The 19198-nt window shown below is 40.2% G+C and overlaps 1 protein-coding gene across 1 annotated transcript; it reads right to left on the reverse strand.

The window, feature by feature from the left end:
* Positions 1-4: 4 nt before the first annotated feature.
* On the reverse strand, positions 5-18159 carry LOC149277644 (dnaJ homolog subfamily C member 24-like). The gene is made up of 4 exons (XM_089502626.1): positions 18055-18159; positions 9196-9334; positions 1672-1740; positions 5-132 (listed from the first exon to the last, which is right to left on the reverse strand). The coding sequence occupies exons 1-4, from the start codon at positions 18157-18159 to the stop codon at positions 5-7; spliced, it is 441 nt and encodes a 146-aa protein (XP_089358752.1).
* Between the last annotated feature and the right edge of the window lie 1039 nt (positions 18160-19198).

The following is a 19198-nucleotide window of genomic DNA, read 5'->3' on the forward strand; positions in this document are numbered from 1 at the left end:
CTCATCATCCTTTTAAGATTTCTGTAATCAATGAACACGAGTCACAATTAACCAAGATAGTTTGGTCCAGATCACTTTCACAGAGTATGTATCGGCCTCCGCATCGGCATGGGAAAGAATAATTCTCTTCATCTGGAAACAAACCAAACATTATTGTCTCGGATCTATGTGTGAGATTTAAAAGCAGAGCGTCAGAGAAGGTGGCAGACAGGAAACATCATTAGGGTTTTTAGGGAATCCTAAATATATATATTATATTATACTCCGATATAAGCCATCAACCATTTTGGTTTTGTCATTTCCACAATCATTTCCCACATTTTTATTTTTCACACAAATTCCTCCTCAATTCAACGGATCCTTCCGTACTGCACCTTTTACCATGACAAGACTGAACGCATCGATGGATCCAACAGCGCGAGGTGTGAAAATACAAGTGCAGGTGATAAAACACAATGCGGTAAATAAACATAAACACTGCTCTCTCCGGCCTTCAGCTATATCAAAAACATCGACTGCACTAGGGTGGTAAATGGGCACAGAAGCACAAGGAGAAATGTATAGAAATGAATGGGCACATATGGAACAGATGAAATGCACAAATTACCCCCCCAATCTGGAACTCGATCAGTGCAAAGAGCCAGATTCATGATTCAAATGAATACTTTGTTTTGAAGGTAGAAGCATCGATGGACATAAACCTGTATGGTTCTCTTGGTGGGTTAATATAAAATCCGATTACTGATGTGAACGGGGAGTCCGAGGTTCTGTTGCTTTTCGGTTCCCTAATGCGGTACTTTGAAAATAGACTCTACTTCTGCCACCTCACGTGACATCCAATTAAAATATAAGCATTGGTGGCATTAGTTAAGTAAATACTGAAAAATGGGAGATATGGGGCACATCTCACACCCATGTACACTTCTGGAAGAACATCTGGTTAGTCAATGTACAGTCTGACAGACTCACACACACATTGCACATCCATGCTTACATATATAAATACAAAAACATATACATACATCCCCCCTCCTGCCCGCTCCCGCTTACCTCTCACTGCTCCAGCAGCTCTCCCTCCGGCTACTCGCACACGGTGTGGGCAGCCTCGGTTTCACCGCAGGGTCACGCGACGTAACAATCCCGATACGCTCCCCGTGCCGGTTCAACACAGTTTAGAAAGTGCTCTTCCGACATGGATTGGTGCGGTCCCAGTCGGAAGGGCCCTTTCCAAGCAATTTTGAACTGGTATGAAAAGACAGAAAGAAGGGGTCGCACCGGGCCCCCTAGAGGCACGGGCCCCGTCACAGCCGTCACCCCTGCAGTTGTGCCAGTGGTAGAACCGTTGCGGGAATATACCAATGACGTGTTCACTGCCAAGCAATCCTCCTCATTTATCGCTTCAATGCAATTACTAGGAAGGGTCCGGGAGGCTCTCACAGAAACAGTAGACATGTCTAGCCAATTTATATAAATAACCTCTGACTCTTCTCCTCCATATGTTTAACCTACTGTCCTACTTGCAACCACCCAATAGATTGTACGCTGGCAAGAGTAGGACGCCCGTCTCCTTCCGTACCACTATGTGTTACCATGTTAAAGTTACTGTCAATTGTTTAATTGTCATGGTTACACAGCCTTTCTTTTCAGGTGTGTAAGAATTTGCATACATACCGATGCTCCATGACATCTCCTCCAGGTGAATCTGAGCGTCGACAGGCCACATCCGGGTTAGCTCGGATTCTAATAGAACCATACAAAAAAAAAAAGTAGAATTTCATATTTTATAAAAATAAAACTTTCAATATTTAAATTGTCGCTGAATTCTAACCATTAAGCGGTTTCTACGTCGTAAGACAGTTAAGAACACTTTCCTTTTTGCTTTCTTTTTTTTTTAGTTTATGCTTTGACAGGCCCAAACTATTCTTTAACGACACAATTACATTGCATCTAATTTTATTCCTTCAAACATATCTTTTTAACAGTAACTTTACATTCCCAGGGTTGAAATTAAGTTTTCACACTGGTGCACCATCTGCATCCAGTGAATGAATTCCTAATCTGAAGACAAAGTAAGATTGTGGGAGCACCAATTAAAGCAGCAGGACACATCATATAATGCCTTACCGAGCTCCAAAATTCCCATTCATGAATAAAACCCTTTTGTGTTTTGATTTAGGAAGTACATTTATTTTACCGAGTAAATCTGCTCACATTAAAAAACAGAATCTGTCGTATATATTTGTATTGAATATAAAAGGAGATGTATACTGCAGTATAAGCCTTGATCTACAGGGCTTCTAGTACATAGTGTACTGCTGTACAAGTGAGATGAGACCACATTCAAACAAAATACAAACAATATTAAAGTTTTAGCTATAAATAAGCAAGCTAAGGTTTTTCCAACATCTTGGGCATTGCCGACGGACTGGCCGAAGACACGATGTTGATAATTTTAATCAAAAGTTGACTACTTTTAAAGAACATACTATCAGCAAACATATTAAATATTGGAAAAAGGATTAGTGGAATGCTATAAAATAAAACCTGAAGATGACTATTGGTATGACGTGTAGCTGTATGCTTTGGTGGATGGTTTAATGGTCGTATCTAAAGGGTTCATTTGTTGGATCAGGTTAACCAACAGGCAGCTCACAATTTGGTTTAAAACAATCACTCTAAAGACCTCCAGCTTGCCAAATACCGTGGACGTCACATAAGTCAATGTTCATCAACAGCTGGAAGGTTACCTGTTGGTTTTTTCCACGCTAACCATGGTTGGAAAAAGTTGTTTAAAATGTTTTTTAACTTCTTGATCTGTCGGACACCCAGCAATTATAGCACAGTCACCATCGTGCCTTAGAAATTGTATTACTAGGCAGCGAGTCAAGTGAATTTTCCTACATAGTAGTACAAAACTGAACAGAGGGGGCAAACTCTATGAAATATCATATTCTATTAAGTAGGACAGTTGTGATCGTCAACAAATCTGCTTAAGTCATTTTAGGCCTATATGCACCAATTAGGACATAAATATTTAACTAAAAGCAGTTTTATTATAACATCAAAGTTTCAAAACAAAGACCCATACATGATCATTGTTTAGGAATTACAGATGGGCCATTTTATTGCTTTTAGCCATTACCCAGATTAGTGTCAGTCTAGTTAATTTAAATCTGATTTTTTTATGGAGTGCTTCCCAACACCTGCATCGGAGTCTGGCAGATGAGGTTCATCATACACAGGTGTGAGATAAAACAAGATATAAAAACCCAAGAGCATTCTCTAAACTATGAGCTTAACTATGAAGGGCAATTATGTGAAAAATTGGGGTTTAAATGGTTAAATTCACATACAGGATGCAGAAATAAGTAAACACGTAGACCTTAGTTTAAATGACCAGTGGGTATGGTGGGAAACTAACGTACTATGGTGGGTAGCTATGAATCTTTCCTTAAAGGGACACTCCGGCCATCATATGCACTTGATAGGCGAGTGGTCCCTTTACATTTTTATGCAAAAGCACGGGGGGGGGGGATTCCGCAGGAGATGCATTGGGGTCTGCGTGCATGCAGGGGTCTTTTTAGACTTACAGAGTACGTTAATATACATTCTTCTATAGTAAAGGTGTCGGGGCATTAAGACTGTCCCTTTCATTTGTGTTGAAGGGAAATTAAGGGAAATTGATATATTCTCGGTGGAATGTTATATTTTCATTTTCTGTACAATTCTGTGCGTTCAAAAATTATTCTCGAAACGATCCACGAATTTAGTGGCCGTAACAAGTCAAATATTGGGTGCTTCACTATGAATAATCACCACGGGCAAATGAAACACCTTATTTAACTGCCCTTAAGTACTGGTAAAAAATGTAATTAACACTTTAAAAAAAAAAGACCATTTTTTTTACCCATGCGATTCATTAATTAACAACATATTATGCTGCGTAGAATGGGTACATTATTTTATATCTTTTTTAATGCATTCTCACGTTTTACTGTAGGTCTAAACTATGGATCTCCAGGGAACTCGGTATCTTGTGCAAATCTGATTAATGTAATTAAGGCAGATCAGCGAGCTTAAAAAATGACAGGATCAATAAAGCCATTCTTAATAGATCTTAAACACCTACAGTACATTAAATATGTAGCGCATAGTTACAAAAAATGGAACTGGTTCTTACACCCCTTGTTATAGTAGCTCCTGAAGGACTGTAACATCTGACTAATTTCACAAATGAAAGGTGAAACATAATTATAAACCTTTCTTTAGAAAATCTAAAAAAAATATACATTTCATAGATAGAAAGTGCAAGATGATGAGGGGAGGGGGGTATTTTATTGTAACTCCTTGATGTATGATGGGGCTATTCAGTCCAAGGGAATTCCAAAGTTACGGACTGGACACCCTTGTTTATAAGATACCATGTGGGCACCTTGGATGAGAAACATTATTATTATCTATTTATAAAACGCCAACAATCTACGCAGCGTTTAATACAATCCATATATTCAAGGGGTCCGACAAGACGAGAATTAACAGACTAAGATAAACCGATACATTAGGTGGAGACAGCCCGGCTCGCAAGCTTACAGTCTTGAGGAACATCTTCTCTGATACAATTTCACATGAAACATTCTACAAATCAAACATTAACCGTGGGCTTTTTATTATTCCAGTATCTGATTATCCCATGCCTGCTATCACAGGCCAATATTACGAAGAGGAATATACTGTCACAACGGCAGCGCTTTGCCAACTGCCACCGAAAGCAAGGCTCTTCATTTACAGGTGTTTATTTAAAACTAGCTCAATGACACATGTGCGTTCCCCTTTGGCCTATTTGCAATTCCCTCTCTTGGATTACCCTTATACAAAGGCTTTTATCCAACATGATCAGGAACCAATTACTATCCTAGCTACCTGGCGTAAAGATCAAAACAGAAGCCAGTAGTCCTAGATACACAGTTTGCACTCATACACCAGGCAACATTTTACACGTAACCAAGTATGGCACCCCAGCGATCGGCATAGGCAGAGCCGGCCTTAGGTGTTCTGGCGCCCTGTGCGGACTACTCCTCTGGCGCCCCCCCATCCCAAAAAAAGAAAGGAATAAAAACTTGTAACAAAACCCCAATCACTATATACTACGCCAAACATTGATGTGGTCTAGGCCTACCACTTAATTGTCTGGCTTAGTAGTAGGGATGCACCGAAACGAATTCTGGACTGAAACCGAAAGTGCAGCATTTACCTGGCCAAAACCGAATATGACCCCCCCAACACCATAAAAAATCTAACACTTTTATTTAAAGTAACACACCAAAATAGGAGAAAACAATTAAATAATATTATATATATATATATATATATATATATATATATATATATATAAGTCCAAAAATAGTTACCGGCACTCCAGGGACTTTCCAAATAACCACACAAACAACTTCGGTTTTCAAGTCTATATATATCATATATATATATATATATGATTAACAGCAATCACATTCCCATCATGCCCAGGCATACCCAGATTCCAGGATTTACTCGCAGACTTGGCATGATAGGAGCATGATTGCCCTATCTACCCCTTCTCACTCTCTTCTGCCGTATCTACCCCTTCTCACTCCCTTCTCCCTATCTACCCCCTTTCCCCTGTCTCACTCCCTTCTCCCTATATACGCCCTCCTATCTACCCTTTCCCTCTTTGAAGTTCACTTACCTTTCAGGAGTCCTGCGGTGGGGGTGCAAGGCCTCTGCCTCCCAGCTCTGCCACTGTATGGAACAGTATAGAGTGATGGGAGTTATGATGTACTTTTAGAGCATAATTAGATCATGAAAAAGACATTGGAAATGGTACAGCATAACACCCATCACTCTCACACACTTACCAATCCACACATATACTAATCCACACGCATACCAATCCACACGCATACCAATCCACACACATACCAATCCAGACGTATACCAATCCACACATATATACCAATCCAGACGTATACCAATCCACACATATATACCAATCCAGACGTATACCAATCCACACATATATACCAATCCACACATATATACCAATCCACACTTACCAATCCACACACATACCAATCCAGACGTATACCAATCCACACGTATACACCAATCCACACGTATACACTAATCCACACATATATACACTAATCCACACACATACCAATCCACTCTCACTGAATGCTTTCCTACCTTTCCTCTTTTCTCCTTACAGCTCCTTTTCCTCCTCTTCGTTCTTCTTCTTCAGTTCTTCTGTCTTCTTCCGGGTCAGAGGGCACGGACAGCGGTGGGCGCGGCTTCAGTGTTGTGCGCCGGGATCTGACAACAAACCCCGGCGCACAGAAGCTGTTGCCGCGCGGATCACAAGGGAGCGGTATCGGAGGTCTTTAACAGACCTCCGGCTCCCTTGAGTGATGTTAAGCCGGGTTCAAGGGAGATCCTTGAACCGGCTTAAAATCACTCAAGGGAGCCGGAGGTCTGTTAAAGACCTCCGATACCGCTCCCTTGCGAGCCTGCTCCTCCAGTGGCGGACATTACTGTCCGTCTCTGGAGGGGTGCCGGGTGCCGCTCGCCCCCCCCCCCCGCCGCTAGGTACGCTACGGTGGCAGCGGCGCCCCCTGGAGTGTGGCGCCCTGTGCAGTCGCACAGGTCGCACACCCCAAAGGCCGGCCCTGGGCATAGGTCAGCAACGTCTCTAAACAAGTCACCCAATAGACCCAATATACTTATTGCCAAACATATGCTCTATATCCGAGAATGAGGAGACTAGCCCAAAGACTTTTAAAGAGGCATTTTCCCTGAAGTAACAGTAATTTAGGTTGAAAAAAGACAAGTCGACCAAAATTTTAATCCTCATGTTCATCTAGCAGAAGACAAAAAAAAAACACTGAAGCAATTTCCGGTTATGCCTTTAAAATTGGAAAACATTCTTTCTTGACTCCGAAATAGCTACTGAAACTAAACTGTTTCTTTTTCTTCAAAATTAGGGTAATTGGTCAATGCCACCTGGGGGTAATAATGTCTGCCAGTCACCTACACCTGCATTGAGAAACATCAAAATATCACATCAGATTCATTCAACTTTTTCCTATGAGTTGAACCATCTGATTTTAATTTCAGAAACAGTAACTTGTAATTAGAGACTCTTCATACTTTTATTCTCTGGTTTATTTTAGCTATACACGTATAAGGAATCATTTATTTATAACAATAGCTATGGCATTACTGCTACTGGTAATACGTAAAAGATGGCGCTAGCGATGGGGAAAATACAGTTCAGAAGGGATGTTGGACCCTGGTCCTTTTGGATGAGTCTTATGTCGAGTTTTTTGTTTAACACACAAGAAGTATGGGAATCAGAAATACAAAAAGTGCAATTAATGAATTAAATAATGCGCATACACTTTTTACTTGTCCACCCAGAAAAGTACCTTCTGTTTTCTGTAGCTGGGAAGAACCCGTTGGTGGTATACTAGTAACCTCTAACACCTAGAATTTTAGGGCTAGTGCCTTCTTACAAAAAAATATTGAAAGCACTGTAAGTCTACCTTATAAACCAAACAACCCAACCTACCAGCCCCGAGAGGAAAGAGTGAAAGGACCCTACTGCTTGAAAAATAGGATCAAATAAGAAGCTTGCAGGCTCTTTAAGCCCTACAGCTCAGAGAGATCTAAAGGGATTCTTTCAGGGTAATAAAATTAAATAACGATGAGTGTCCAGGCTCAATACGAGACAACACTCTATGGAACATCCACAGTCTAAATTTAACATTCTAAAAAGGGTGATGACATCAGAGTTATTTGCTAATAGCACTCTTCTGATTATTATTTGATTAGTTATTTTTTGTATTATTCATAAGGTTGTATCTCTTGCGTATCATGGTAAATTCAGCGGTCCATAAGGAAGTCCCTCTGATCCAGACCGTTACCTGGAGCTTCAACAGTGACACGCGTCAAATGCTTGTGGGGTAACCGAGTTTCTTTGGTTATTTTTGAGTATCTGTGCCTTCAATACAATGTCTACTTATCTAGCTCTGCTGACAAAGCGCGAGCGTCCCATAACGTTCGGCCAGTGTGTTAGGAGCGGGGGATCGACAAGGTAGGTATGAGTTAAGAAATCAAACAATGCAGCTGAGGCAGTTTGCTTTTAGCAGATGTACCGAAGACTGATGTGGCTGCGTATGAAAGATAAGCCAGAGTGTGTTACTGCAATGTTCCACTGAGTGTTTTCCCCATAGGCAATCCACTATTATTGACTACCCCTCCCATTAGCGAGGAGGGTGGGTGTACATTTATTAAAGGTTCTAATGGAAGGCTGAGGGACTCCTGCCCCCAAGCTGAAGCAGAAAGACAGGCTATCACATCATGTAACAGGAGCCCGTGTGTGACAGATCTGACCTACATTCCCCCTTTCTTGCTCACAACAGCCTGTCGCTGATTTAAGAAGCTATTCTCCCAGATACACGCGGCACGAAAATGTGTGCCAATGTGATCCGCGGATTTATATATATATATTTGGTATCAAACTCATTTTCCACTGCCCAACGTGCACATGCAATGTATGTTACACATGGAGCTTGATGGGGAACATCAGATACTATTCCACAGGGAACTAGACTACAGAATTTGTTTACTGTTTTATGTGGATTCCAGTAGAACCACAGAAATGCATATGCCTCTTCTGTTGAAACAGGTTCACCCCCCCCTTTTCAAATCGTGAACACATTGGAACCAAGGCAATCCAGCACATACACACATATTAATCAAAAGCACTGGATATGCCCACTTTTACCCATTATAGAAGAATCTATACGATCTATAAGGAGGTCAGGTATAAGGGCTAAGATGTCCACATTTGGTAATTCCCACACACGTGTATCTCCATAAACTTCTTAAAATATGATTTGGAACAAATCAGGGATACTTCAGTCGAACCTCACAAATGCTAGGAGGGTCATATCGCTGTAGTACGAAACAAGTTAACATGTAGAATCGTATGAAGAAGACAGCTATAACTGACCACAAACATTAACCTTAACAACAAACAGTCCTAAATCGAGCGTCTTCCATAATTCACGTTGCTAAGACACTCAAGCACACAATAGAAATGGCTGATAGGAATTCATGTATAGCCTGGAATGAAAGAGTCTTCCCGTGAAGACCTACCACGCAACAGCACGTCATATTCTTTTTTTGTTTCTTCATTCCCGAGGATTTTCCACGCCTGATTAATGTCGATGAATCTCTGGGCTCCATCCTCTACTTGTTTTCCTGTTGTGTTCCTGCTCTGTTTATCCGGGTGGTACTGCAGGAAGCAAAAGGACATTCAGAGAAAGAAATATATAATAGATACAAATACAATAACAACGCGGGCAAATAATAAAGTATCATTGTTACTTGACTTCATGGAGGTTGGTTGCTGCTGCATGGCCAGAAGATCCATGTCCTCCATGTCTCTAAATTAATCTAGGACACTCTCTTCATACATAGTAACAAATGATTGCTCCATCCACGTGTCCAAAATAAAAATAAAATCAAGTTTCACCTTAGTATTCTGCAGCAGATTCGGTTTCTAGAGCCATTTTACCAGCTGAGATTTTACAATAATAATAAATACGAATACGAATGAAAATTCCATGTGTGATCTTGGGATGTTCTTTCACATTTCTATGTGAAGGTAATTATTATAAACCTATGGCATAAAGTAGGCCGCAAAGGGTACTTTCCACGGGTCATGACCTTAGAGGAGATAACCTACAATGGCCAACCATCGACGCTGCAGTCAGAGGTTCAGTGAGTTGGTCAAAGCAATGGAAACAAATAGTGCTGGATAGTTTAGACGCGGGGTTAACCGGTTTTATCCACAACTGAACAGCAACCCAATGTTGGCTATACCCTTGATGCAGAGCATTTATAACGGGAAAGGAAAAAGTTGAGATACCCCAAAGTTTAGATACTAAGAAAACAAAAGCATGTGATTCCCCACAGAGAAGATGGAACTGGTTTATTCTTTGAGTATGTAGAACAGCGGCGCTTGTTTACAATAATCTGAGAACATAAATGAGTTACCAGTTTTTAAACGGCTCATTCATGTCCAGTTTTTTTTAATAAGTGGTCTGTACTAACGTCAAATGTCTAATCTGCACGGAACAAACCTCTCCCTTAGTTGTACATTACCACCTCTTTTTATCAATCAATCTTCTATCTTTAGAACGTTAGCAACATCATTAATAATTATTAAGTTATGTTAATTGAAGGTGCTGTTCCACGTGCTCTGCTGAAATTAACACTTTTATGACTAAATGTAGCATTGGAAACGTTCCTGATACAAAAAACAGGAGTTGATCGTTTTATTGCCATAGAAAGTAACACATAAAAAAGCTACTTAAAGGCTTTTGTGTGGTTTTCATGTGATCAAAACCTATATTTTTTTTTTTAATATAAAACATTCTTTGCCGACACACTCACAGTGAAAATAAAAGAAAATTATATTTTAACAATATTGGAAATCCCAATGGTCCATGGGAAAGAACTTGGCAGAAGAGGGCTCAATACCCCTGAGCAAATGCCCTCTTTAAACACCTTGTTAAACCGTTCAGGAACGCTACAGAAGGGAGCTGCTGATCAAATAATAGCCCCAGGGCTCCCCAAAACAGCCCTGCGTCTCTTCAGTATACATAAGCACTCCTAATTCATCACAACAGGTTTGAAGGACCCATGACTTGTTGCACTACAGGCACCCAACAGCACCAATATATCAAGAGACGCACTAGTCTGACTTAATGTTAGCATCTTACTGTTATGTAAAGAGGTTTTGTGGACGCGGCTAGCCCGGAGCTATGGGGTTTTCCTTTGTGGACGGCAAGGTTCATCAGCTCACTAATTGGGGAGCATGTTCTGTCAACGCTTTCATGCTTTTTGTATATTAATTGAGCTTTCTGCCTAGCTAACGGTACCAAAGCACTTACTCCCAATAGTACTACAAATGGGATACTGCGACTTAAAAAGAAAGGGAAAAAAAGCTCATTAATTAAAAAAGACCACGGTTAGAAAACAAGATACAAGCAAATTTACCAAAAATATGAATCTATATGTAGACAAAAAATACATATATATTTTTGTTGTTGAGAGGAAAAAAAATATTGTTGCTACAATCTATATTTTATCCAGATACCAGGGATGTGGATCTTATTCACAAACACAGAGGGTTAATGAGCCTGACAATGCGGAGAATTGCTTGTGTTAACAATACCCGATACACATACTTCCCGCGTATCTGAATTCAAGTAACAGAAATTAAATGTTAGGATTGAATATTTGTGCATTTAAAGGAAAATATTTTATTTAGTTTATCAGCTGCATCCATTTAAACATCTTTAATCAACAAGCAAATACATCCAATAGCAATATAATCTGGTTAGTTAGTAAAATGTATTGGTATACGTCATCATTCTAAAGAAAAGAGTCAACATTATTTATTTTGTAATATCTTAATATCTGGGTATTACATAACAATTAATCAGCTCCTTATGGATGCATAAAAAGAACGCAAGGGAAAGGTGACGGTCATAATAAATAACCCTCTAACTAGAACTAGGAATCAACCGTTTTCTTAGAAAGAAGTCAGCTCCATGTAATTGCATATAAACTACTCCAGTTAGGTGCCAGTAGAAGCACTTTTGAGGGTCACGGCTCTGTCATGTTTCTGGGGGTTTTCATACCCCCCCCCGATCCAAGCCGAGTTCCCAGTTATCCTACAATAGCGACGATGTGGATTTGCTGCGTCTACGCGTGGATAATACTGTCCCACTCGAAACTACGTAAAAAGTTTTCTTGAAGGAACGTTATTTCCATGTTGTGGTCATGATGTGTTCTTCCACCCAACTGCAATTCATCTGATGTGTGTGGCGAGTCCATTCAGTGGATCTCGTCAGTAAGAGATCCCGTCTCTCAGTTGACGTATCTGTGTTAATCGGTTACATGTGTAATTAAGCAGACACGTCTTCGTTTTATAGACACTGTATTCACCCCTCCACACAATAAGAGAAGTCTTGCTGCAACTTTAACTGTTCACGAAAGAACACAACGGAACGTTTGCTCAATGAAACTCCACATCTTCACTTTTCTCCCAACACTTAAAAGCACGTTAACTGGAGTTCAGCACCGGCTGCCACGATTCGTCTAGCACCAGCCTGCAAGCCAAAATACAATTAATGTACAAATTATTATATTGCCCCCTGTTTTCGCAGAAAAGAGAATGGTTGCGGCTTTCTAATTATCTTTTGTCTAATAGCGAAAGAAATTAACCCGGTGAGCGACAAGCGCAATTAACAGTACACTGTCACCTTCTCCAGAACCTTCGAGGTGGAATCCGCATTAACAAGTTAAAGAAGATGCTTAGCATTTGAGCCTCAGGCCAGTGGAAAGTCAACATAGATCAGGCGGTGCCTACAAACACCCAACACCGGATTGTTTTTTTTCTCACTGTATTGGAAATAATTGAGTCAGAGTCAAAGGAGACAAACAAATTCCTACGAACTATAAGCTCCCAGTGCAGATCAGGGAAGTAGGGAACGCCAAGGAATACGTGGGATAAATTATGGATGTGGCTCTGAGAGTGCTCCAACGTGTTTGTGTAACATAGCATGTTACTGCCGTGGCTTCAGAAGAAAATACAAACTTGCGGGGAGACGGCAAAGTACAACACGCTACTGCCACCTAATGCATGTCACAAGATAGCCCGGGATACATTCGGAAAGCCGTCCATGTATTGTGACCGTTCCGTGTCAGCGCTACTGACCAACGATTGACAAGCTCAATTAGTCAATTTTACAACAAAAAAACAAATCTGTCTAGTTTGGCTGTCAAAGGACTCAAAGTTGCCTCATATTGTTCTCCGGGGCCCTGGGACTTCCAAAGACCTGATTAATAACTTAGCCTTTTTGTTGCTTTTAAAAGGACACTGTGTGTGTAAACATTACAGCACATTATTCTCCTCATCTTTCTTATGACATGAATACAAATTGTAGCAAGTTAAAACAAAATATGTATGCAAGCGATTAAAAAAAAACACACATTTATTTAATCGATGTAGTCCTTACACAAAAGGCAGATGAGCGGATAACGACTTGTTAAAGGTGCTGTTCCACCAGCCGACTCGAAACATCATTCATTGCATTATTGTCCAAACCTTTTCCAGGGATATTTAATCATGTAAACGTTTCATTCACTTATTTTATACCAGTCATGTGACACAAAAGCAGGCACCGATAGGTTGATTTCATAAAACGGAAAAGGATTCCGTATTAATAAGAATAACAAAATGGCCAATCTTGTAAGCTTAATTTCCTCAATATACTAGAGAAGACGATCAAAGTTTTCAGGAATCTTTATTCTCAGTGCCAAAATAAACTGCATTGCCCCTAAATTCTACAAAACATTGTCTATTTCATCATTAATACACACATCAGATAAATGGAAATATGTGAAATAATATGTGAAAGAATACGAGGACAGAAAAATCAATTTGAGATGGAACCATGTAAAAAAAATGAAATAAGTAAATGTCAATAATTAGACAAACCACTGCTCCTATCCAGCATTCTATCACAAAGACGTCAGTTTCACATGAATATTTATATTCAGCACCCAATGATGCGATATAACTAGTTGTAATCACATGATGTGTTAATATCATACATGTGAACTTTCCAGGGTAGGCTACGCAGAAGCTCCTCCTCTTCTAGGGGAGTGGCTTTACATAGGGCTGGGCAAGCCGAAGCTGGGGTGGGCTTAGCCCCAGAGAGCCTTTAGTGGGAGGGGGCTGGGCGTGGCCACACACTGCTCACCTGTGATAGATACCAGACATGCTGTTATACATACGAGACGCAGGTATGCGTTTTATTTCCCATCCCCCAACATTCACATACTGAGTTTAGCCAAATGATGTTAATATTAAATTATCAATGCAATCATCAATAACATGTTCAAGAAATCTCTGTCTTCCGCTAAAGTCTAAACTCTTCATGATCAGTCAGGAATTCCCACGCTGCCGCTACATAGTACCAGCTTCACAAAGCTGCAACAGACCTTACGAGGTCAAAGATAGTTTCTGACACAGGCCAAGAAGCTGACCAAAGGAGCCAATCATTACCCAGAGGCGGCACGTATCAGCTCGGACTAGTAGGGAATTGCCCCCTTTTCTAAGACAACACCTAACACCTAGTATTTATATAGCGCCTTCCTCTCAGTGGGACTCGAAAACAGTTCAAAATGTCTATGTGAATGTTTAGGGGCCATACCATCATAACTATTCTCTGCCCCCAATGTGAATGTTTAGGGGCCATACCATCACAACTATTCTCTGCCCCCAATGTGAATGTTGAGGGGCCATACCATCATAACTATTCTCTGCCCCCAATGTGAATGTTTAGGGGCCATGCCATCATAATTATTCTCCTCCACCAATGTGAATGTTTAGGGGCCATACCATCATAACTATTCTCTGCCCCCAATGTGAATGTTTAGGGGCCATACCATCATAACTATTCTCTGCCCCCAATGTGAATGTTGAGGGGCCATACCATCATAACTATTCTCTGCCCCCAATGTGAATGTTTAGGGGCCATGCCATCATAATTATTCTCCTCCACCAATGTGAATGTTTAGGGGCCATGCCATCATAATTATTCCCTGCACCCAATGCCAATATATTTAGGGGCCATGCCATCATAACCATTGTCCATATAAAAGCATGTGGCGGTTTACATATATTCAGTAGGCATTTGGCACATTTCTAACACAAAAGCATGACTAATATTTTTGTCATAATTATGTCTCTGCATTTGCAAGAAAATAAGAATGTTAAAATATCAGCAAAAAAAAAAAAAAAAAAAAAAAAGGAAACAAAGGCATTTTTTTCCATATATTTTGAGGTCTCGTCCCTGTAAACAGCAATTTCCATATACACAACAGCTGCAAGCCAATTCCGAGTCTAATCGGCACTGACCCAAAAATTCAAGCAAATATAAAATGGGCGAACAAAAATTCATAGTGATGGCGTCGGACAATGGGATTGAATTAGTTTCATAGTTTTATTGTCTCAGCAACAATTGTCTGCGCATTCATTGCTACAATGATGTAAATTCATATCCTTTTTCTAACAACACAAGCGCTTCATTTCCATAGATACTTGGCCAAATGCCATCACCCCCCACCCCTATTTACATCTAATTTATATCTCCTCTTCTTAGCCTAAACAGAGTCTCACCGAAGACTGTTTACAGCACAGCTTCGTCAAAACTCGGGTCATTTCTAGGACTGATAACTTTCAGCAGCACGTTTTAAAGGGATTATTCACAACATAAAACCATCAGGTTAAACAGGGGTGATTGTGATTTTTGTTGGCCAGATGACCAACAATGATGATAGGGAATGGACTCTACCCAATCACACGGTGCTATTTTCATCCGTTAGGTAATTTAGCTGCAAAATGAATCATGCGCATTGTGTGTTAAGGAGAAATGGAGAAGTAATATTTATTATCATTCATTTACTTTGAGCGTTATAACAGAACTATAAGGAATACACATTTAGAAGCGTGAAACGTAGGAATTTGATTGGATGTCCTGACCATGGACGCTGTTGGTGGACATTGAGGATCAGGGATGAGAAACTCTTCTAAAGGATGGAGGCTGGAGCTTCTAAATCTTTTCTTGTTGGACCCATGGAGAGAAAGTGCCAGCTGTCTGCGCTTGGATGATCCAACGAGTGGCCACATGTCATTATCAGTGGGGTGATGCAATGAGGGACGTCAAGGTAAAGACACTTATATAATAAACTGTGTATTAAACACCAAAGTGTTACCCTCTCACTTTGTTATGGCGCGAAGGGTCTTAATAGTGGGGTGAAAAACTTGTTTAATTTTAATCACAAGTATTTTGGAGTGTCTGGCACGGTCTCGGAGTTGTGGATAACATGCCAACACCAATCAAATAAAATCTTGGAGGTGGAATTTGACAGGAATCAGGCGGTGGCTGGGTTCTCATCTAATTATCAGTGGGAGATAAAACATAAAACTTGATTTGCATACCCACATTCGGCATCCTGGAGTCAAGCCATTCTTCACTGATTTTCCACACATGTCAAATGTTAGAGAGGCATACAGTGTATCTGTTCAACTTTGCCAGAACACCATTGAAGAATTGATGGATTTACTGGTATGTCAGACAAGATCATTCCGCAGACCAGTAAGCGAGGCCTGTGCTGTTATAAAGAGGTTGCCATCATTAATGTTAAGTGTCGGTTTACATAGTCCGGATTAGAATTCCGAAAAGACTATAATTCAGACCTCATGGGGCCATGTGGCTTGTTCCATAAAAAGCCATGGAAGGCCTTGATATTAGAACAATATCTCTTATATTTAAGGGACTATGGATGCTCATTTTCAAGGAAGTCCCATCTCGCAAGCTAGTTAACCTTTTCAGGCCCAGAGAAGGTCATATTAATTCACAGACAATTTTAACGTGAACATATCTTCTTCAAAACAAACATCTCACATGTTAGAAAACAATATTTTTTCCAATATAAATCTGCATACTTGTGTTGGACTTCATTGTATTAATGACATGGATGTATAGCCCTCGCTCAGCTATAAAGAAATATAAGAAACTGAGAAATACACAAAATAAAGCGATAAGAGACATGTGACATGCTTGTAAGTATAATGCATGGGGAGAATAGAACTGAAAATAGAGTCAGATGTGTATTAGAGAAACCCTGCAAAGCATTCTAGGATTTTTTTAAAACATGGGATAAGGAAATACTAGGGACTCTCACACATGAAGTCCGTGAACAAAGGCTTAAAAACCATAATATTTTGTGGTCTAGTCACTTCAGAGGAAGTTTGCAGAACATCTTCATATTTCAACTCCCTGATATCACTATACATCAAGCCATACCCCAGTGTGGTTCTTCTACAAAAATGCAGCGTAATACATTGGTCTGGGGTCAACAAATCTGGTTTGGATCCAGGAGCCACCCAAAAGTTAGTTTTATTCTTGCCTAATTATGGTTTTATTGTCATATATTACCCAACCTGGTTTGTCGATCCTTGCGATACACTAACATATATATAACAAATATGTAACAGACACACGCTGACATCTGATGCTCAAAACACACACACACTGCCGCTCATGTACACATGCTGGAACCATATACTAACACACACTCTAACACTAAATGCTGGCATACTCATCCATGCTAATCCCATACTGTAACATAAACACCACTATACATGCTACCACCAGGCTCTTATACACAGGGACACACACACTGGCTAACACTATACATATAGAAAAATAGACATTCTAAAACCGAATGTGGCATTACAAACAGTACACATACTGACTCTGGCACTATACATATAGCACACACACATATACACTGATACTACAGTAAGCAAACAGAGATGGACACAGACTTACTCAAGCACTATATATACATATATACACACACATACACACTAACTCTGACACTGTAGTACACATACACATCTTCCCCTCTCACCTGCCACAACACTGCCCATCTTCTGCCACTGAGAGTTTGACACACAATGCTTTTCTGCGGGTGCCCAGAGAACTGATGTGAGGCACCCATCAGGGTCACGTGGCATGCATTTTGTCACCCAGGTGGGTGCCCACATGGCACTCACAACACCAGATTCATGATTGCAAAACACTGTGCACTAGGACATGGTTTCTTTTCGCAATTGCAACTAGCCACCCTGGGTTTGTCGAACTCTGGTATTGGTAATGTAGAAGATTTCTCTGATTGTTTTAGCTATACATTACACAGGGCCAGCTCAGCCCTTCCTGCAGAGGGCACCAATTATGTATAGTGATTACCAGGGAGCTGAAATGTTCAACTCTCCTGCATATTGATTCTTTTGCCCATTTGTATGTATTTTTTGCACTAGACAATGCTGTAACATCTATAAAACACTGAAGGTTAAGTCATACTCACTAATAAAGCAAGCTTCTGATACTTCTGTTTCAGCTCGGCCTGGCTGTCACTGCGATTAGCGCCAAGTACAGCATACCAGTCCGTGTGAAGAGATTTAGAAGCCATCATATATATTTTACATGTTGAGGAACCTACAAAAAGAATAATATTAAAACATATTTCATTATTTTTATTCACTAAACACCCTTGACTACTACCTAGCCCCACTGGGCTTGATGAAGACGATATAGAAAGGTGCATATTGATAACTGGCGCTGCTTGCAGACGGGATCTGGTGACAGGTGATCACTCACATCTCTTACAGCGAGCAACACAATTTTCCCCAAGCGCAATCTTAACTAGATCCCCACGTTACTTAGTCGATGCCCGTTCTTGGTGAGCAGCCCATCAGCTGTCAATCAGACAGCTACTGAAAACAAGATGTATCTCAGCAGTTGAACCTCATTTATTGAGAATTCCAAGGCAAGATAAAAGTAATTTTGGCTTCTAAAAGAAAATTAGTTATTTCAATAGTTTATGGGCCTTTAACAACACTACTCTGTTACTTCCCGACAGCTTTCTGATACCCGGGGTTTATTTATTGTTAGTGATCACGCCTGGTCCTTCCCGTGAAACCAGCAGAACGCTCTACACTCAGGAGAGACAATTGTTAGGCACAGATACAGGCATCAGCAAATAGCGCAGGAACCACGGCTCTTCTTTCGCTGTGTCCAAATTATTTTTGCTTAAATCTTCAAATATTTCTTACTGTATTTACAGGATTTAGAGAAATGAGAAGAACACTTCACAGCTGGATGGTGGACATTTGTATAGAACGTGCAAAAGGTGAAACCAAATGTCCGAAAAAGTAAGAAAAGAATAAAGTACTTTCCTTTCTTTTGGATCGGGTTTATAGCTGCAACCCTATTAACACTCTCCACCGAGTGTTGAAAAGGTATACCAAAATTGACTTCCGTCTAGGGGCGCTTGAAAACACACGATCGCAAATCTCTCAAAAATAAAAAATAAATAAAGAACAAAAAGAAAAAAGTAGTGTAATACAGTAAAAAAATGTTCCTGGAGTTTTTAACACAAGACTTCAATGGTTGCACTCACAATATTCATCAATCTTTAGCGAGTATATTTAACCACCCTTCAGTATGTA

The sequence above is a fragment of the Sceloporus occidentalis genome, unplaced genomic scaffold (assembly GCF_023333645.1).
Source record: "Sceloporus occidentalis isolate IW3139 unplaced genomic scaffold, rSceOcc1.0.p SCAF_207, whole genome shotgun sequence".
Classification (NCBI taxonomy): Eukaryota; Metazoa; Chordata; class Lepidosauria; order Squamata; family Phrynosomatidae; genus Sceloporus; species Sceloporus occidentalis.